The following is a 21,153-nucleotide window of genomic DNA, read 5'->3' on the forward strand; positions in this document are numbered from 1 at the left end:
AGGGAAGGAGAGCGAGGAGGAGAGGGAGGCCATGATGGATGCAGCGTCATTATCCAGGCTCCGTGTCAAGCTACCAAAATTGCACCTACGGCGGCGGCCAGCGCGTTACCGGCCTGGTCTCAGGAAGCTAGCACTGAGGAATCCAGCTAGCGATACAGACCAGCTAGCAGGAGATTTGCCCGGCTAGTGGAGATTAGCCCCGCTATTAGCTAGGGTGACCAGTGTGCGAATTATACAATGAAAATCGGGGGGGTCAACTCAGTGCCCCCCCCCCCCCCCCCCCCCCCCCCCCCCCCCGCCTCCGGAACGACGTTCACCCCTGCCGCCGCCCCAACCAAGTAAACGGCAATGGCACACACACACGCACTACTAAAACTACAAACACTATTGTAGTCATTTCTTCCTGAAATAAAAAAGTTGATCTTTACAAAACTACCAGAGGAACATATCTGACTGTTCCATCACAAAATACGGTAGTTGGAAATCTCTCCAGATTCTGACAACCAATGAGACAGATAAATTAAGCTATCTTGCTTGATACAGAGCTAGCGATAGCTACCTTTTAAGTTGGTGGGTGGTTAACCATGTTTCTATCATTAACATTCTTGTGAATATTATACAGCTAATTGCCATTACAAATACATTCGTGACAGATTTTTGGGGGGTATTAGATAACTTGCCTTTCTTGGACTTTCTCACGACGCGGAACGTACCGCTACGTAGCTACACTGAGGTGATTGAACCAGCAGTGTACACTGCCTGGTCACTCGCGCTGTTTCTTGAGTCGTATTGGGCACTCGTCACTCCGCTGTGTTTATTGAGTGAATTTTGACTAAATGGCAGTCAGTGTAATACTGTGTGTGATATTCCCTGCCATAAAGTCAACATTTCTGTGTATCGCCAACCTGTTACTGAATGAATATGGTAAATATATTGTAATATTTACGATTACAGGTAAGAACGAAATGTATCGACCCCCCCGACCTGTGGTTTTTACCTCTTTTGGGGGGTCCGAGCCTTAATCGGGGGGGGGGGAGGTCATACCCCTCCAAACCCCCCCGTAATTCGCACACTGAGGGTGACCAGATTTGAGTTTGTGAAAAAGAGAACACTTTGTCGTGGCGGGGGTGGGAGGGGGGTCACCTTAACAAAATTGCAGTGTAAATGTAAAACAAATCTTTTTGTGGCATTTGGTCTTGTCCATGTATTAAAGCAATAATGATAACAAATCAAAAAATTCTAAATAATAAATGTTTTATATGGAAACATAAAATAGAAAATTAGACACTTTTCAGTCCAGATTGGAAATGGCGAAGTATCGTATACCAAAGGCTCAAAATGATCGTATTTGGAGGATAATTATCGTGCATCTGGCAACACTGAGAAGGTGGTCGACCAATGACAGTTCCCTCTACAGTCAGAGCTTGCGCAAGAAGGGAGATACCCTTTCCAAAACTTGTAAGGGCGTAATAACTAGTTTGTGAAAGACCCAGAGAAACACAAATATCCGACGAGACAAAATCCCGGAAGATTTTGGAATCCCTACCGGACACATTTTTTAGGTCTCGAAAAGAGGACATGTCCGGGTAAAAGAGGAAGTCTGGTCACCCTCATAAAGTTAATATTACGGGTCACCCTAGATTAGCTAGCAGGAGATTAGCCCAGCTAGCAGCACATGGCTAACGCTCCCAGGATACAGGAGGACTGGGAACCAGAGATGGCACAAGTACACACATCTTCACTGAAGTATAAGTACAGATACTCATGTTTAAAAATGATCTGGTAAAAGTTTTTCCCGAATCTTTTTTTCCCTAACAACACCCAAAACCTTTTTCAAAAACTTGTTTTTCTACCTTTCAAAACCTTTTGTGGAAAAAATATTTGTTCAACCTTTCAAACTTTTACAACTATTTTTTCAACCTTTCAAAACTTGTTTTATAAACCTTTTCTCACACAACACAAAACATTAAATAAAAATGTAAACCCTTTTGAAAATATCTTTTCAACCTTTTAAAACGTTTTTTTTTTTTTTACTGTTTTTCAAAACTTTCTTTGAAGGAGAGAGAGATCATGCCACCAAATACAGATTAAAACTAAAGTAACGAGCCTGGCTTGAAATGTAAGAAATATAAAGTACAGGATATTGTGTAAAAACAGTGAACATTAAATAAATTGTCAAGTAAAGTACTGATTCCAGAAAAATCAAGTTAAGTACAGTTACTAAGTAGTTTGTTACTTCCCATCTCTGCTGGGAACACAGTAGGCTACTACGTCCCAGGAACAATCAGTTGGACACAGTCCAGCCCTCGGTAACACGGCAACAACAGGACGACGAAGATCCAGAAACCTGGTTGGATGTTTTCATTAGATGTCATGGTTACAGAGAGGAAATCCCAAAAGAAGGGATGCAGAGAGAAGTGGATGAATGATGGATGAAATGAAACAAGGGAATACACTCAATAGAGAAAAGAGAGAATTTTCGGAAGAAAAATTCAGAAAAATCCAGAAATGGATGAGAGCACATCCGTCGCTTCACGTTACTACATTCTGTACATTCTAGAATCATCCTAAGAACATTCATGTTTTACAGACATCTTCATCATCATCATAATCACTGACATCATAAATACCACATCCATCGACAGCATCAATACTTGTAATACTCAATACAAACAACAACAAAAAAACTACAACAAAAAGAAATCGCATTGAAAAATGCTTTAAAAAAATGTAACAGAAGTCCAGCTTCATTCAGTCTTTTCAGCTGCCCCTTCCGGGTGCAACAGTAAATGTTCTCGAGGTCAGAGAGAGAGGGAGAGAGAAGGAGAGTCCTTCCAGACCCCTAGACCTCCACATCCCCAGTTCATTAGGTCCCCAAGGCCCCTGACCTCCAGTTAGGTCCCCAAGGCCCCTGACCTCCAGTTAGGTCCCCAAGGCCCCTGACCTCCAGTCCTCCTGAGCTTCAGGGGCTGCTAGCCTGTCAGGGAACCCAGGGCAGGGCAGGGGGTCCCTGGGGAGCCAGCTTAGTTCATCTGGTCCCTCTGATAAAGACTCAGAGATATGAGGCAGAGGGGAACCACACATACACACGCAAGCCCACACACAAACATGCATACACACTGCCATTCCTTTGTAATCTTAATGTCTGAACAGATGGGAATGGACTGGAAAACTGAGGGAGAGATGGATAAAGGAACAGAGGGAGAGAGAGAAGGAGAGGGAGAGATGGATGGATTGTGGTGGTTGCAGCCAGAGGTGCTCTCCATCTCCAGCTGTTCTCGTTGCAGCTGAGCACCCGCGAGTCAAGGCTGGCTCATCTCCAGCTGTTCTCGTTGCAGCTGAGCACCCGCGAGTCAAGGCTGGCTGATTGGCCAGAAGGCTTTACACGCCTCCCCTCCTATTGGTTGGCAGGGGGAGTCACGTGACCAATGCGGCAGCAGACCCCCCACAGAGGCCAGGGGGAGTGGGGGGGAGAGGGGGAGTAAATGAAAAGAGGGAAGAGAGGAGGTGATGTCAGCAGAGTCTCACATCACTCTTCTCATCCCTGACTTCTCTCCTCTTTCTCCATCATCCTCTCCACTCCTTTCCTCTCTATCTCTTCTTCTCTCCTCTTCCCCTCTCTCCTCTGGTCCCCCTCTCCTCTGGTTCCCCTCTCCTCTGGTCCCCCTCGCCTCTTGTCCCCCTTTCCTCTGGTCCCCCTCTCCTCTCCTCTGGTCCCCCTCTCCTCTCTCCTCTGGTCCCCCTCTCCTCTGGTCCCCCTCTCCTCTCTCCTCTGGTCCCCCTCTCCTCTGGTCCCCCTCTCCTCTCTCCTCCGGTCCCCCTCTCCTCTGTTCCCCCTCTCCTCTCTCCTCTGGTCCCCCTCTCCTCTGGTCCCCCTCTCCTCTGGTCCCCCTCTCCTCTCTCCTCTGGTCCCCCTCTCCTCTCTCCTCTGGTCCCCCTCTCCTCTGGTCCCCCTCTCCTCTCTCCTCTGGTCCCCCTCTCCTCGTCCCTGGCCTGGCCAGCTCTACAGCCCCCGGCTGGATCCAGGTTTCAGCTTGATCACCCACTCTCCTCCCGGGTTGTTGTTGAACAGGTCCAAGAGATGGGTGTCCGGGTCCAGACAGTGCTCACCTACAACACACACACACAAGGCTGTAAGTCACGTGACTATGAGTGTGTGTGTGAGAGAGAGAGAGTAGGCCGAGCTATTGCATGTGTGTGTGTGTGTATGTATGTGTGTGTCGGTGCGTGTGTGTGTATGCGTGTGGTTGAGAGACTGATTTGTCTGCTCTGATAAGTGCAGATGCAGTGCGAGGGCCGTGGCTACGTGGCTGGTTGCGTAAGACCTCGCCAGTCTCATCAGTCCAATCAACAGAAAGACACGCAAACGTCAGAATCACTCCCATGTGTAGGAGCTCAGAGATCGTCTAGTCTGGGAGCTCAGGGATCGTCTAGTCTGGTCTGGGAGCTGCACCCACCTATGTTTCCTCCCACTTCGTAGATGGCACAGTCTGGATAGGACACAGATCCATTTCTGTGGTAGGACACAAACAAAACATGTTAATCAATCGCTTGAAATAAGATGGTTTGGATTTCAATGGATCTGTCAATTTGATGCTGTTGATCATATGGCATGTGTGTGTCCGTGTGTGTACAGTATATGTGTGTACAGTGTGTATGTACAGTGTGTGTTAAGTGTGTGTGTGTACAGTATGTGTGTGTGTACAGTGTGTGTGTGTGTGTGTGCGAGAGGTACCTCCTCAGCAGCCCCTTGCTGTTGTCAGCGCTGGAGAGGAACTGATGGTGGAACTGAGCCAGCAGGTCAGAAGCTGTGCAGCTCACAGTGACCGTCACCTGCATGCTGCTCCTCAGCTTCTCCCCCAGCTGGACCTTCACCGTCCGACACGGCTGGGGGGGAGGAGAGGGGGAGGGGGAGAGGGGTGAGGAGGGGGAGAGGTCAGTTCTACCCAGTTAAGGTCCAAACAAGATCACCTTTTTCATTACACTCACCCACTGGCGAGGGTCTCACACACACACACACTCTCTCACCCCTCCACACAAACACACTTACCCCTCCACACACACACACTCACCTCAGAGGAGTTCTTGTCGGGTTTGTCCCGGCTGTCGGTGCTGATCTTCTTCAGCAGGTTCTTGATGCGCCGGTCGTAGAACTGGTACCTGCGGCTGCTGTCGTTCAGCCTCCTCACCTGGGTTAGCAGAAAGCAGGGGATCTGCAGACACACCGCCGCACATCATCAGCCCTCACCTCAGCGCTGGTCACCGTGGTTACTACTCAGCAGGGGGTATTTACATTCAACGTCTAATGTAGTCTAATCTTATGTAAGTAAGAGGAGAGCATAACCACATATTATGGAGAGCACGACCAAACTCTATATTTAAGTCTACATATACGTATATATTATTTATATAGCCGTATCACTCAAATCAAATGTATTTGTATATCCCTTTTTAAAAGCAATGTCACAGACGGCTTCACATACGCCCACAGTACTCCAGTACTACGTATGGTCTAGTAGTTCTTTCACTACTCTGGTCTAGATCTATCTGTGCTCCACTACTCTGGTCTAGATATATCATTCTGTGCTCCACTCCACTGATCTGGTCTTCATCGATCGCCCTGTGCTTCACTGATCTGGATCAATCACTCTGTGCTCCACTCCTCTGGTCTGGATCTATCACTCTGTGCTCCACTCCTCTAGTCTGTCTCCAGCAGCCCAGCTGATCTCTTAGGTGCTGACCGTCCAGAGCAGGTCCTGGTAGCGGATCAGGAGCCTCATGATGTCGGCTGCCCTCTCCGCCTGGCCCTTCTCCGCCCCCTCCGTCAGCCGGCTGGGCACCGCCTTGTGGAGGAAGAAGTTGGGGGCCATGATGGTGGCCACCGCCCACAGGTTCATCCTGTTCCTCTTCTCCCTGGAGACAACCTTGCTGAGGAACTCCAGCAGAGCCTGGGTGGGGGGGGGGGGGAGGGAGGGAAGGGGGGGTGGAGGGAGGGAGGGAGGGGAGAAGAGAGGAGGAGGGAGGGGAGAAGAGAGGAGAGGGGGAGGAGGGAAGGAGGGAGGGGAGAAGAGAGGAGGAGAGGGGGAGGAGGGAAGGAGGGAGGGGAGAAGAGAGGAGGAGAGGGGGAGGAGGGAGGGGAGAAGAGAGGAGGAGGAGGGAAGGAGGGAGGGGAGAAGAGAGGAGGAGAGGGGGAGGAGGGAAGGAGGGAGGGGAGAAGAGAGGAGAGGGGGAGGAGGGAAGGAGGGAGGGGAGAAGAGAGGAGGAGAGGGGGAGGAGGGAAGGAGGGAGGGGAGAAGAGAGGAGGAGAGGGAGAGGGGATAGGGAAGAGGATGAGGAGGTGGATGGCAGGGAGGTGAGAAGAGAGGAGGGGGGAGGAGGGGAGGAGACAGTAGGGGAATCGAAATAGAACACACCTTTGCTTCAACCTCTAAATGAGGGCACAGACAAACGACCATTATCCTGGAGACACATGGTACAATTTCAAAGACTCCTTAGTTCAAATCCAGCAAGTGATGAAACCAACTGACTACATGAATTTTGTCTAACTTTACCTAACGTGTTTGACCAACATGAAGGTTTCTGTGTCCAGAAGTAGGTAGCATGAGTCAATTATATAACTACCTCACACACACACACCCACACACACAGACACACGGTTGGCTGTAGTGTGTGGTACCTTCAGGGTGTTCCTGTTTGGCTCAGGCAGTAGCAGGATCAGCAGGTTCAGCATGTGCAGCTTCTGCTTCAGGTCAGGGATGTCTGGGGGGCAAAACAAACATACACACAAGGTGAACACACATAACGGGCGATCATGCACACACCCACACATGTGTGTGTACACAGGCATGCACACACACACGCACACACACTCATTTCCGTTGCTTATGGGTGAAAATGATGCGATCTCCTGAGATGAATGGTTGGGTGACAGGCTGGCGTGCTGTCTGGTTAACGCCTGACCAGCACAGTCACACAGTCATCCCTCACTCCCCGTGTCTCCCAGCGTGGGCAGAGCTCAGTGGGAGAGAGCTGGACTGCAGATAAAGGTCGCAGGTTCAAATCCCCCTTTGATCTATACGTCTTGTCTGCTAAATGAGTGTAATTTAATGGGACACACAACTAGAGACACACACACACACACTACTAGACACACATACATTTACATTTAGTCATTTAGCAGACGCTCTTATCCAGAGTGACTTACAGTAAGTACAGGGACATTCCCCCCCGAGGCAAGTAGGGTGAAGTGCCTTGCCCAAGGACACAGCGTCAGTTGGCATGACCGGGAATCGAACTGGCAACCTTCGGATTACTAGCCCGATTCCCTCACCGCTCAGCCACCTGACTCCCTTACACTCCCACACACTCCCACACACTACTAGACACACACACACACACACAGGGGCTCACCCTTCACAGCGCTGAAGGTGTTGAGGTGTTCTGCGGTCAGCAGGGGGGAGGGCAGCTCCCGGATGAACTTCTTGAGGAGCGCGGCGGCGTCGTTCGGGCTAACCTCCTCCCAGCTCACCTGGCGACAGTAGAAGCTGCTCTCCAGGCTCTGCTGGAGCAGCTGGGGAACAGGCAGCGACAGGTGAGGACAGGCGGTTACACCAGGTGGGCAGCAACAGTCAGTCAGACTGCTGAGAATGTCTTGTGTGTGTGTTAGTGCTTCAGGAAGGGTGTGGTCTTCAGGAGGAGAAAGATGGGTATTATGGTGTTGGGTTATAACCGTGTTGGGTTATAGCAATGTTGGGTTATAGCAGTGTTGGGTTATAACCGTGTTGGGTTATAGCAATGTTGGGTTATAGCAGTGTTGGGTTATAACAGTGTTGGAGAGGAAGGTACCTTGATTCTGGACTGAGACCCAGGGACTCTCAGGATGCCTTCCGAGTCCACGCCCCTCTTCTCCAGGAAGGAGAGCAGCTGCAGGGGGGGGGGGGGGAGGAGAGGGAGGGGGGAGGAGAGGGAGGGGGCAGGAGAGAGGGAAGGAAGGAAAGAGGGAGGGAGATGGGGAGGGGGAGGGAGAAAGGGAGGGAGAAAGAAAGAACGAAGAAAAGAAGAGAGAGAGAGGGAGGGAGAGTTGTAAAGAGAATATGTTTTGAGCAGTGCCAGATGGAGCACTACTGCCCCTAGTGGTTGTACTGGGTCACTGCAGGTGTAATTCTGGGTGTGGTGCAAGGTTCCTCAGATAATATAGCACACATGACAATGTGTTCTGTTTAGAACAGTATATTTCTCTATGTACTTTCACACAATGACATTGAATAAACCCTCAAATCCCTATGTTAAAGATTGATCTTTTATGTTTGTGTGTGTAAATGTGTATCTGTGTATGTATATATATATGTGTGTGTGTGTCTGAGTGTGCATGTGTGTGTGTGTGAGTCCTTACTGCCTGCAGGATCAGGGGAATGGTGGTCGTGGGTTTGATCTTCTGGTCGTGCTCCAGCAGGGAGGCGAGGGGAACTCCGAAGAGAGGGCTCTCTGTCACAGAACACACAGGACATGCGTTAGCATAGCATAGCACCATTAGCACATACAGGGCACAGTTTAGTATCATAGTGTATAGCATAGCATGGCATAGTCAGACCTGGTATCTTCCTCTTGCTGGTCTTGTGTCTCTTGGTGTCCAGCCCCAGCAGGTCACACAGGGCCGTCATGTCTATCAGAGCAAGCTGACGAACCTTCTTCATGTCCGGGAGAGACAGATCCTGGACCCGGGTCACACCCAGACGACTGTGGGGACTGGTCACTCTCTGGGGAGGAAGAAGGAGAGGACAGAGGAGAGGAGGAGTTAGGAGAGGAGGAGTTAGGAGAGGAGGAGTTAGGAGAGGAGAGGGAGAGGAGGAGTTAGGAGAGGAGGAGTTAGGAGAGGAGAGGGAGAAGAGAGGAGAGAGGAGGAGTTAGGAGAGGAGGAGTCAGGAGAGGAGAGAGGAGGAGTTAGGAGAGGAGGAGTTAGGAGAGGGAGAGGAGAGGAGAGAGGAGGAGTTAGAAGAGGAGGAGTCAAGAGAGGAGGAGTTAGGAGAGGAGAGAGGAGGAGTTAGGAGAGAAGAGGAGAGAGGAGTTAGGAGAGGAGAGAGGAGAGGGAGAGGAGAGGGGGATGGAGAGGAGAGAGGGAGGGAGAGGAAGGGGAGAGGGTCTCACTGGCAGGGTCCCGTCCTCTCTCCGTGCTGTCTTGGTGTTCTGCAGCTTGGCTTGTTTGAGGAAGAGGACGGCCTGTTCACAGTACGCCACGTCAGTGATGAACATCTCCTCTCTGGGCGTCGCACATCCACTCTGCTTCTCTGGGATCCCAGCTGTCACACACACACACACACAAACGCACACTGCTGGTTAATACCGGTGATCTAGCTCATCTGTGAGTGTCTGTGTGCGTATCCATTTATATCTTTATTATATTTATTGATCTAGTTTTCATCTGTAAGAGAAGCTGTGTAGCTGTGACTCGCCCAGGCTAGCATGGCCCCTCCCCCAAGGCCATTACATCCAATCAATTAGCAGGGATAAGCTGCTAGGGGTCGGGAGCTAAACCAATTAAATCTGACCCCAGATCAGGTCCTGTCATCTCTGATCTGGGATCTAGATCTGACCACAGATCTCCTCTAGATCTCCAGTCTGACATGGTTGTCTCCTCTGTAGATCACTGGCTGCATCTACATACTAGACTGCTATCCCTGCAGTACCCAAGAATGCAGACAGACAGACACACAGAGAGACAGACAGGCAGACAGACAGGTTATACCTGTTAGAGATGTTTTGGTGAGAGCGTCCATGCTGTCCTCGATAGAGTCCTGACGTTCTGGCAGAGAGGTCTGTGAACACACAACCACACATCTGAAACACAGCCATGAAAGTAGAAAGGAGATGGAGAAGGGAGAGAAGGGAGGAGCGAGGGGAGGGAGGAGAGGAGCAGGGAGGGAGGAGAGGAGCAGGGAGGGGATGGAAGAGGAGTGGGAAGGGAGGAGTGGAGGAGGGAGAGAAGAAAGGAGCCCGGATCCTGAGGGAGGTGATAGGATCAGAGACATGGCATCATGGATGTCACAGGAGAGGGGACATGCTCAGAGCACAAAGCATGACCTTTAGCTGGGCTGTACCTTCACTGTGACAGGTCAGAGCTGGTCTCTGCAGGGAGGGAGGGAGGGAGGGAGGGAGGGAGGGAGGGAGGGAGGGAGAGAGAGAGAGAGGGAGAGAGGGAGGGAGGGAGGGAGGGAGAGAGAGAGAGAGAGAGAGAGAGAGAGGGAGGGAGGGAGGGAGGGATGGATGGAGGGATGGAGGGAGGGAGGGAGGGAGGGAGGGAGGGAGGGATGGAGGGAGGGAGGGAGGGAGGGAGGGATGGATGGATGGATGGATGGAGGGATGGAGGGAGGGAGGGAGGGAGGGAGGGAGGGATGGATGGAGGGATGGAGGGAGGGAGGGAGGGATGGAGGGAGGGAGGGAGGGAGGGAGGGATGGATGGAGGGAGGGATGGAGGGAGGGAGGGATGGAGGGAGAGTGGGTGGAGAGTTGTGGTGTTCTGTCTCACTTCCAAACACTCACACACACACAGGGTCGTTACCTGGGTGATCGGGGGGCACAGGGTCGTTACCTGGGTGATCGGGGGGCACAGGGTCGTTACCTGGGTGATCGGGGGGTCAAAAACGTCTCTGACGTCCCTGGGAGGGGGCTTGTTCCTCTTGCGGAGGGACAGCGTGTAGGAGTCCAGCCTGCGCTGCACGGTGGCTGCCTGGGTCCTGGTGAGGGTGGACAACAGGATGCTGCTGTGTGCTTCCTGTCCTACTTCCTGTCCTACTTCCTGTCTGCCAGCTTCCTGTTGGCCCTCGCTGATCAGGGTGGACAGACCTGCATCCTGCAACCACTGCTCCTCCTGGTCTCCCTCTAAAACACACACACACAAACACACACACACACACACAAACACACAGTCAAGAGTTACACACCATTATGAAACAATCTGATTCCTTAACTTTCTCTTTCTGTTCCTCCTCTATCCTGAGTGTCTGCTACTGCTACTGTAGACCTACCCCACTACTTCCTGTAGACCTACCCCACTACTTCCTGTAGGCCTACCTTGCTACTTCCTGTGGAACTCGCAGCTACTTCCTGTGGAACTCGCAGCTACTTCCTGTGGAACTCGCAGCTACTTCCTGTGGAACTCGCAGCTACTTCCTGTGACCGTACCTTCAGAGTGGCGGGAGTCTCTCCGGGTGCCGGCCGGCTCGCTGCAGCTCTGCTGGCGGATGTTTTCCACCTCGTTCCAGAAGGAGTCCACACACACCTGGTCAGGCTGCTCTCCACACTGCTCTGCTGCCTGGTCCTGAGAGCCCAGCCAGGACCCCACACTCATCTCGGAGGAACTGGGGCTTCTGCTCACACACACACACACACACACACACAGGGAGGACACACACACAGGGAGGACACACACACAGGGAGGACACACACACACAGGGAGGACACACACACACACACACAGGGAGGACACACACACACAGGGAGGACACACACACACACACACAGGGAGGACACACACACAGGGAGGACACACACACACACACACAGGGAGGACACAAACACACACACAGGGAGGACACACACACACACACAGGGAGGACACACACACACAGGGAGGACACACACACACACAGGGAGGACACACACACACACTCACACACACACAGGGAGGACACACACAGGGAGGACACACACACAGGGAGGACACACACACAGGGAGGACACACACAGGGAGGACACACAGAGAGAGAGAGAACACACCGTGAGAAGGGAGGAAAAGAGCAGTGATATTCACAGAGAGAGAGAGAGAGAGAGAGAGAGAGAGGGAGAGAGAGAGAGGGAGAGAGAGGTAGAGAGAGAGAGGGAGAGAGAGGTAGAGAGAGAGGTAGAGAGGGAGAGAGGGAGAGAGGGAGGGAGAGAGGTAGAGAGAGAGAGAGAGAGAGAGAGAGAGAGAGAGAGAGAGAGAGGGAGAGAGAGGTAGAGAGAGAGAGAGAGAGAGGTAGAGAGGGAGAGAGGGAGGGAGAGAGAGAGAGAGGGAGAGAGAGGTAGAGAGGGAGAGAGGAAGAGAGGGAGGGAGAGAGAGAGGTAGAGAGAGAGAGAGGGAGAGAGAGAGAGGGAGAGAGAGAGAGGGAGAGGTAGAGAGGGAGAGAGGAAGAGAGGGAGGGAGAGAGAGAGGTAGAGAGAGAGAGAGGGAGAGAGAGAGAGGGAGAGAGAGAGGGAGAGAGAGAGCACGTGGGCGTGGGCCCAAAGGGTCTATCCATTGTTCTAAAACAAAAGGTGTCCCGAAGGCATTTCTCCATCCTCACCACTAGATGTCACTGTGACACAATCATCTTCCTTTACAATCATATTCCTTCACTAGCGCATTGTATTATAGTCCCAAACTACAAAGATCACATTCTACTCATACATGACGTTTTAGCTGCACTACACACTATGAAGTGCTGTACTTATCCCTTGTGCTGCTTTCAGGTCACATGACCCAAAGGTTCATAACGAACCATCGTTGTGTTTACCCAATTATACCCAATACAAAAACAAATAAAAATAATTTTCTTTTAACCTTCGCAATGTGGGGGTCTGAGACAGCCCAACGGTTAAAAGAAAATTCTTTAATTCGTTTTTGTATGCGGTAAAGTTGTCGCAATACGACGGTGGGTCACAACGACTGATGGGTCAGGATGACCCGAAGATAACACAAGGGTTAAGAAGTTCTCGTCGCACTGGAGCTGAGATGTTATCGTGGTGGCATCGTGCCTGGTAGCTGAGAGGAGATTGCTTTGCACAAAGCCTGGCAAATAAGGCCGTTTCTTGACTGCCAAAATACTAATAGCATCTAAGAATTTTTGCTGCTCTTTTACATGCACAATATGTATGTTGCTTTGACGGTGTCTGCTCAGTGAATACCACGTCTAAAGTGATGCATTATCATCACACCCCATCATGATCACATTTTGTTGTTCCAGGACACCGGCAAACACATACCCGACATACCTCACTTCCCTAATCACTGCATCTCACTGTGCGTGCCTGAGTGTGTGTGTGTGAGTGCGTACTTCCCTGTGTGTGTGTGTGAGTGTGTAGCTGTGTGTGTGTGTGTGTAGGCGTGTGTGTGTGTGTCTTCCTCATGCTTTACCATATTAGCTCCTTCATGTTCCAGGTCACTAAGCATCCCCATCGATACAATGCTTCCTGTCCTGCTGAACTGGTTCGGCAGCCCACCAACACACACACACACACACACACACACACACACACACTCACTCACTCACACACTCACACACACATGTACACACACACGCACACACACTTTAACCTGCTGGATTCTCCCACACCTCCTCTACCTGTTCACCTCACCCCTCTGATGAGTCTGTCACTGAGGAACGCGCCGGGAGACAAATCAAACATCCCTTGAAAACGTCACAATCTGTCCAAGTACCTGGTCTGTGTACCTGTGCCAGGTCAGAGAGCTGGTCTGTGTACCTGTGCCAGGTCAGAGAGCTGGTCTGTGTACCTGTGCCAGGTCAGAGAGCTGGTCTGTGTACCTGTGCCAGGTCAGAGAGCTGGTCTGTGTACCTGTGCCAGGTCAGAGAGCTGGTCTGTGTACCTGTGCCAGGTCAGAGAGCTGGTCTGTGTACCTGTGCCAGGTCAGAGACCTACAGAACAATGCAGTGTTCTAAATAACGACAGCGGCGCTGTTGACAGGCGTGTCTCAGGTGATCAGGGTGGATCCAGGTGACCCAGGAAACACACCTTTGATTCAGGACCAGATGATCCACGCACACACACATGCTGACACAAACACACACAGTTTAGCCTGGTCCAGAACAGCTGTGAATAGCTAGTCTACCCCAGCACAAATCAGTCTAGTTAGCCTTGGCTAGCACAACTCAACCTGCCACAGCCAGGTCCTGGCCAGCTCAGCCTAGCCTAGCCTAGCCTAGCCTAGGAGCCCCCCCAAACCTACCTGGCAGAGCTGGTGCTAGCGTGGGCTTGCTTGCTGCGTCGTCTGCCCAGAGGACTGAGGTTGAACCTGGTCCGCAGCCTGTGGGGGGACAACCAGCCGGCTCTCTGCTCCCTGCCGCCCCCCATCCCCTCTCCCTGCTGGGACGCCACGGCAGAGAGACTGTCTGCCGGGCTCCAGATCCTGCACTCCCCTCACACACACACACACACACACACACACACACACACACACCCCTCACACACACACACACTCTCCCCTCACACACACTCTAATGCAGACGCCTAACGCTCTAGGGTCTAGCTGAGGGGAGAGGGGGAGAGGAGTTTAGGGGAGTTCTGCAGTGTGCTCTCCAGGTCCAGGCTAGTTTACTGGCTGCTTCTTGCCCTCAGTCCAGTCCAGTCCAGAGTGAGCATGTGTCTCCTTGTCTCTGTGTCCCTGTCCTGTGTCTTCTCTCGCAGGCTAAATCTTACAGCAACATGTGGTTGAGTAGTGCAATCCTGTGTATGTTCCTGTTCCTCGCAGTCTAGAACAGCTCTGGTGTGCTTGTGTGTGTGTGTGTGTGTGCGTGTGTAGGACTGGGTGTGTGCGTGAGATAGGGGTTAGCCACGCCTCCTCTTCTTATTCACTCCTAGCCCCGCCCTCTGAGAACACACCTTTACCAGTCCTCCTACACAAACACACACACACACACACACACCTGCTCCTTCACCTCTCCCATACCTCAAATGACACAACACATACTTTCACTGAAACAGAATATGGAATTGTAGCTCTCCCTAGCCAGGGTTGGGTCTAACCATGTTAGGTTAGTGGAGAGTCCTGATAAGGCAACTAAGTCAAATTACCATTGGATAAAAGATCAACGAATGCATCATGTAAATAAAGAATCTGAGTGTTCATTCATTTGATGAATAAATGCTGTCAAGGAAGTGACAAGGTGTTGTTTGAGAGAACCAGAATGTCGTTGATCAACTTAAGATCTTTCCTTGTTTCCAATTTAAGACTAACACACACACACCTTCACACCCGCACACCAATGCAGACACACACACACACAAACTCACACCCACACATGTTCCCATGCACACAGCATCTCTCTTCTCTTCTCCTCATTCACTCAAAGTGTTTCTGTGCGTGTGTGTGTGTGTATGACAACTCATTCACAAACAGAAGAGGAAAAACCGAACCAGAGCCAGATGAGAATTAGCAGGACGCAGCTCACGTTCCTTCCCCACTCTCACCTCTGCTACTGTACTGATCACACACACGCCTGGACACACACACACACACACACACAGCAGCCTGGACACACGTGCACACAGCAGCCTGGACACACGTGCACACACACACACCAGCCTGGACACACATGCACACACACACACACACACACACAGCAGCCTGGACACACACACACACACAGACAGAAGAATGAGGAAATTTGGACGTCAATGAGTGACTTTTTGGACGTCATGGTTCGCCCTAAATGGAAACACAGCCTAAATATGTATAAACCTGTCCTCCCCCTTCACCTCCCCCAACACCTCCACCTCCCCTCTCCACTTCCTCTATACCCCTCCCCCTCCCCCTCCAGTACAGATGGACTACAGCAAACTCGATACAGAACACGAGATGTTCGTCAGTCGTTCTATTATCGTTCTGTAGATAGGACAATACAAAACTGGTATTTCTCTCCCCTTCCAACTCAAGACAAAACAAAAACAGGATCCATCTTGCCTCTCTTGCCTCGCAGACCAACACACACATGTGGCCCCAGAGCGCCAGCGACAAGGAAACTACCGTGATCAGTGAACACATCTCCACCTCCACTCTCAACCCCACACAGGTTACACACTCCATCGCTCTCCATCTCTCTCCCACTCTCTCCACCTCCACGCTCTATCCTCTCAGGTCAAAGTTCACAGCTCCTGTAGTCATGCCGACCTGGCATAGCTCCACACCGAGATAGAGAACACATGTTTCATCCACAGAAAGAAGGAGGCGAGAGATGGAGAGAGGACAGAGATGGAGAGAAGGAGAGATAGAGAGAGGAGAAAGGTGGAGAGAGATAGAGAGAGATAGGGAGTTGGTGGGAGGTAGAGAAAGAAGAGGTAGAGAGAGGAGGTGAGAGAAAGGCAGAGCGAGAGATGTAGTGAGAGGAGGAGAGAGACAGATAGCGACAGAGTTACCTCAAAAGATCCTCCAACTGTCAAGATTGAATTCCCCCCAAACTCACATCCACTACTCACGGCAGAGTCGTGTGTGACCAGAGAGTAAACGGTTGGACAGAAGTTAATAGCTTTTTCCAAGGAACCTACGCTAGTTCTAGTCTCTCCTGCCTCCTGACGTAGGAACGACAGAGAAAAGGAAAGAACAAGGGACCGACAGGCAGACAGAGAGAGACAGACAGGCAGACAGAGAGCGGCCAACAGGCAGACAGAGAGAGACAGACAGGCAGACAGAGAGAGACAGGCAGACAGAGAGAGACAGACAGGCAGACAGAGAGCGGCCAACAGGCAGACAGAGAGAGACAGACAGGCAGACAGAGAGAGACAGACAGGCAGACAGAGAGACCGACAGGCAGACAGAGAGAGACAGGCAGACAGAGAGAGACAGACAGACAGAGAGAGAGAGACCGACAGGCAGACAGGCAGAGACCGACAGGCAGAGAGACAGAGAGAGACAGGCAGAGAGACAGAAAGGCAGACAGACAGGGAGAGAGAGAGAAAGAGCGAAAGATAGACAGAGAGATAGACAGTAAGAGGGGTCCTAATCGTACCTGGCCTTGGGGCGTCCCCAGGGTTTGCCTGATCCGAGCAGGTGCTCCTGGGTGCCACGTCTGCCCCACGGCATGCTGGTCCAGCGGGCCACACGGACACTAACGTAGCAAACAGCAGCTGCCCTCCGGCAAGCTGCTTCCTGCTAATCTCCTCAGCGCGTAAACACATTAGAGCAAGGACGCCTGCACTGGTACGTCACGGCTCTGCATCCTGGGGCAGGAAGAAGGCAGGAGTCTGGCTCTCTCTTTCTCTGTGGTGTGTGTGTGTGTGGGGGAGAGAGAGTAAGAAATAGAAAGAGACAGGGAGTGAGAGAGAGAGAATGTGTGTGTGTGTGTGTATGTGTGTGTGACTGAGATGAGGGTCATTCCTGACCTTGTATAGCTGGGCCAACATTCCATCTCTTCCAAACAAGTACGCAAGTTTACAAGTAGATGCACCACACGTACACATTACACTACGGGACCACACTACATGTACACAACAGACCTACAACACTAGAACCTGTTAGACACACACTCACACACGCAGGGGGATCCATGACTTCTTCTATACAATGAAGTTGTTGACCTTCAGATCATGTTACTACCCACAAACACCTCCTCTCTCCTCCCACAAATACCATTGTCTCCCATTCTCCTACCCACCCTTCCTCCCCCTCCCCCCTTCCCCTCCCCCCTCAGATTTCCCTGCTCTCCCACAGTGCTGTTCGGATCACCTGCTGCCCAGCTCTCAAGTTCAAGTTCCAGTTCAGGTTTTTGTCAAACACATCCTAACAGAGTTATTTGTAATGAGAAGCTTGTGTCAAGGGTCTCCCCCCCTCCTCCTCACCCCTCATGGAGGATTACAGGGGAGAACCTCGGTTCCACCATGTCGTCATAATCGGCCACTCCGATTAGCTCATTCCAGTTAGTGTGATGGTGGGGGGACTTCTGGAGAAAGTCTTTCTAAACATGTGTGTGTGAGTGTGTGTGCACCTTGCCGTGGTCTAGTACACCAGTCTATAAAATAACTTGTGTAAAATCACTGCCATGCATGTGTGTGTTAGGCTGATGAAAGAGTACAAGAGAGGAAAGAAAGCAAGAAGCAAGGAGAGGAAGAGATGAGAGGGTAGATGGGAGGAAAGGCAAAATAGAAGGAAGATGAGGAGAGAGGAGAGGAGGAGAGAGAGGAGAGATGAGGAGAGAGAGGAGAGATGAGGAGATGAGGAGAGATGAGGAGAGAGAGGAGAGATGAGGAGAGGAGGAGAGATGAGGAGAGAGGAGAGATGATGAGAGAGGAGAGATGAGGAGAGAGGAGGAGAGACGAGAGATGAAGAGAGAGGAGAGATGAGGAGAGAGGAGAGATGAGGAGAGATGAGGAGAGAGGAGAGATGAGGAGAGATGAGGAGAGATGAAGAGAAAGGAGAGATGAGGAGAGAGGAGAGATGAGGAGAGCGGAGAGAGAGGAGAGATGAGAGATGAGGAGAGAGGAGAGATGAGGAGAGATGAGGAGAGAGGAGAGATGAGGAGAGATGAGGAGAGAGGAGAGATGAGGAGAGAGGAGAGATGAGGAGAGCGATAGAAGGATAGAAAGGAAGAGAGAGAGATAAACAGAAATGGAGGAGTCAAAGAAAGAGAGGGGGAGGGAGAAGGAAGGGAGAGACAGAAAGGGAGAGGAAGGGATAGGGACCCACTCTGGGTCAATACCAGGCACTTTCTCATCCTGTCATGCAAACTTGCTAAGTCTTCCTGGCAACACATTGGTAACTCTGGACCGAACGTGAGACCTGTCACCCAGTTACCCTGTCACCCTGTAATCCAGTCACCAAGTCACCCTGTAATCCTGTCACACAGCAACCCTGTCACCCAGCCACCCTGGCAACCAGCCACCCTCTCACCCTCCCACCCTGTCACCCAGCAGGAGAGCCGGCCCTAGGGTTTTGGGGGCCCTAAACAAAAATAGTGTATGGGGCCCTTAGTCAAAAAGTCAATCGCGGGGCCCTAAACAAATGTTTAGTTTGTTTATTGGGTCGGGCCGGCCCTGAGGAGAGGGCAGAGTACTGTGCCATATGGGGGATCTGATGAGAGATTACTGGCTCACCTGTTACTATAGGAGACAGGACAGGTGTAGCTCAGAGTGTTAAACGGCAGATCAAGAGGGTGCAGGTCAGAATACCCCCCCCCCGCCCTTGCAGGTTGATTTGGATTAAAAGCATCTCCACTGACTGACAAGCTCAGTGCCAAGCCAATACAGCCAGGTGATTACATTTTTCATTCAATTTGTTCATACTAAGATACCTCGAGCTGAAATGCCTACTTCTACACACACATATCACTCTCTCTCTGTGTGTGATAATGTACAAGGGCGGGTCCAAAAGCTGGTTCAGTTTGGTCTGGAATATGATTTAAATACAGCATATAGCACGCCCTTCATCCTAATCATATTTGAGATCATATTCGTTTTGAGAAATCGTGTTAATGCATGACAGAACTGAGATATATATGTATTTTCTTCGTTAAACGATTTTTTAAAATCATATTACTAATACTCAATTGCTTCTCTATTCCAACAAAAGCGCAGGCTACTACTGCACCGCGGCACAAAGACACTATAGGACTGATCTGCAGACACGCGCGAGAAGGCGCTCTTAGCAACAGGTCTGGACACCCTAGCAACCAGAAACGCTTCGCGAACCTGGCACTGATAGCCTACAACAGCGTAACATTCAATAGACTACACCAATTGTATAAACTCTGAATATTTAGAGCAACATATCATCGTTGTTAATCAATGGCTAGTTATTTGTCTCCGGTAAAATTCAGAAGTAACACATAATAAAACGCCAATGTTGATGTAGGCGGATCGATGTCTCCTTCACGTGAAAAGAACAATAGAATCCAAACGTTCTTACCTGTGAAAAGAGCATCCGACCCCCGGCGCGTGCAGGCTCGGCTGTACTGGAAAGGTGAGAGTGTGTGTGTATGTGTGTGTGTGTACGGGTGAGAGAAGAGGGATCGACAACAACTCGCGCGACACCGGAGCAGAGAAACGCGGTGGTATTACCGACAGATGGTGAGGAGCTGCCATCCACGTTATCCCTCACCTTACGACGTCACTCTCTACGGCAAGCACAACATTGCCAAATAACAGCCTATTGCCGGGGAGCGCCCGTCTCTCCTTACCCAGACCCGGCGCTAGGAAAACGTGGTATTACGGGACTATAATATTACCAGTCCGATTGTTAAACGACCAGACTATACTGAGATTACGGATATGCAAATAGATAGACTGCTGGGATGTCGGTGATAAAAAAAATTGTAGTGTGCGTGTATCTCTGTGTGTTTGTCTTTGTGTGTGTTTCTCCAGTATGTGCGTTTACACCCATACAATAACCCAGTATGGGCTTCTTGCTATGAACTCTGACGAATTAACAGAACACAATATCAATATTTCTACCGGATAGATACAATCCAGTGTGGTTTCCTGTTGTCAATGTCATCTATGTATTTCTCCCAGTGTCCTCAGTCTGGTACTGGTACAGCCCACTATCTTCCTGCCATTGTTCCTGCACAGACCCACACGAGGCTCCGCCCCCCGCCCAGCTGTCAGTGTTGCCGTGGTAACTGTGAGTAGCCTGCAGATGACTGCTAGGCTGCTCGCGTTCTGCTAAAATGGAGAACGGTGAGAGCAGGGATGGAGAGAGAGAAAGAGAGAAATAGTGAATGAGATAATGATAGATTAAGAGAAAGCAACAGGGAGATTAGCAGACAGAGAAAAACAGGGAGACACGGACAGAGAACTGACAAATAAAGAGAGAAAGAGAGAGAGGAGCAGCAATAGTATCTGAAATATTAAGCTGCATGAACAGTCTCAGTAGCGCCCACAATCTGACTCATCTGAGCGTCTATCCAACACCCACCTCCCCCAACACTCTTACGTTCTACATGCACTCAAGACTTCATGTCGCTTTGGTTAAAAGCATCTACTAAATACGTAAATGTATCTCTCCTCACCCTCTCCCTCTCTCACCCTGTCCTTCTCTCACCCTCTCCCTTTATCACCCTCTCTCACCCTCTCCCTTTCTCTCCTTCTCTCACCCTCTCCCTTTATCACCCTCTCTCACCCTCTCCCTTTCTCTCCTTCTCTCACCCTCTCCTTCTCTCACCCTCTCCTTCTCTCACCCTCTCCCTTTCTCTCCGTCTCTCACCCTCTCCTTCTCCTTCTCTCACCCTCTCCTTCTCCCACCCTGTCCCTTTCTCTCCTTCTCTCACCCTCTCCTTCTCTCACCCTCTCCTTCTCTCACCCTCTCCTTTTCTCTTCTTCTCTCACCTTCTCCTTTCTCTCCTTCTCCCTCTCTATCCCACACATTACTTTCTCATAGAGAGGTCTAGTTAAGATGGCATCCACAGCTGTCACCTG

The 21,153-nt window shown here is 50.9% G+C and overlaps 1 protein-coding gene across 3 annotated transcripts; it reads right to left on the reverse strand.

Moving 5' to 3' along the window:
* Window positions 1-3,900: 3,900 nt before the first annotated feature.
* Window positions 3,901-19,997, reverse strand: LOC134028638 (rho GTPase-activating protein 40). 3 transcript variants are annotated; one of them, XM_062472298.1, is made up of 15 exons: window positions 13,979-14,542; window positions 11,179-11,363; window positions 10,616-10,875; window positions 9,743-9,812; window positions 9,145-9,296; window positions 8,591-8,756; window positions 8,393-8,484; window positions 7,846-7,923; window positions 7,411-7,570; window positions 6,677-6,759; window positions 5,742-5,948; window positions 5,073-5,213; window positions 4,736-4,887; window positions 4,458-4,513; window positions 3,901-4,110 (listed from the first exon to the last, which is right to left on the reverse strand). In XM_062472298.1, the coding sequence occupies exons 1-15, from the start codon at window positions 14,101-14,103 to the stop codon at window positions 4,004-4,006; spliced, it is 2,034 nt and encodes a 677-aa protein (XP_062328282.1). In that variant the 5' UTR covers window positions 14,104-14,542; the 3' UTR covers window positions 3,901-4,003. The 3 variants fall into 3 exon arrangements, with proteins under 3 accessions (XP_062328282.1, XP_062328289.1, XP_062328272.1); XM_062472305.1 differs by lacking the exon at window positions 13,979-14,542 and adding an exon at window positions 16,755-16,920 and having other exon boundaries at window positions 3,902-4,110; XM_062472288.1 differs by lacking the exon at window positions 13,979-14,542 and adding an exon at window positions 19,646-19,997 and having other exon boundaries at window positions 3,903-4,110.
* Window positions 19,998-21,153: the final 1,156 nt, after the last annotated feature.

This window comes from Osmerus eperlanus, chromosome 1 (assembly GCF_963692335.1).
Source record: "Osmerus eperlanus chromosome 1, fOsmEpe2.1, whole genome shotgun sequence".
Classification (NCBI taxonomy): Eukaryota; Metazoa; Chordata; class Actinopteri; order Osmeriformes; family Osmeridae; genus Osmerus; species Osmerus eperlanus.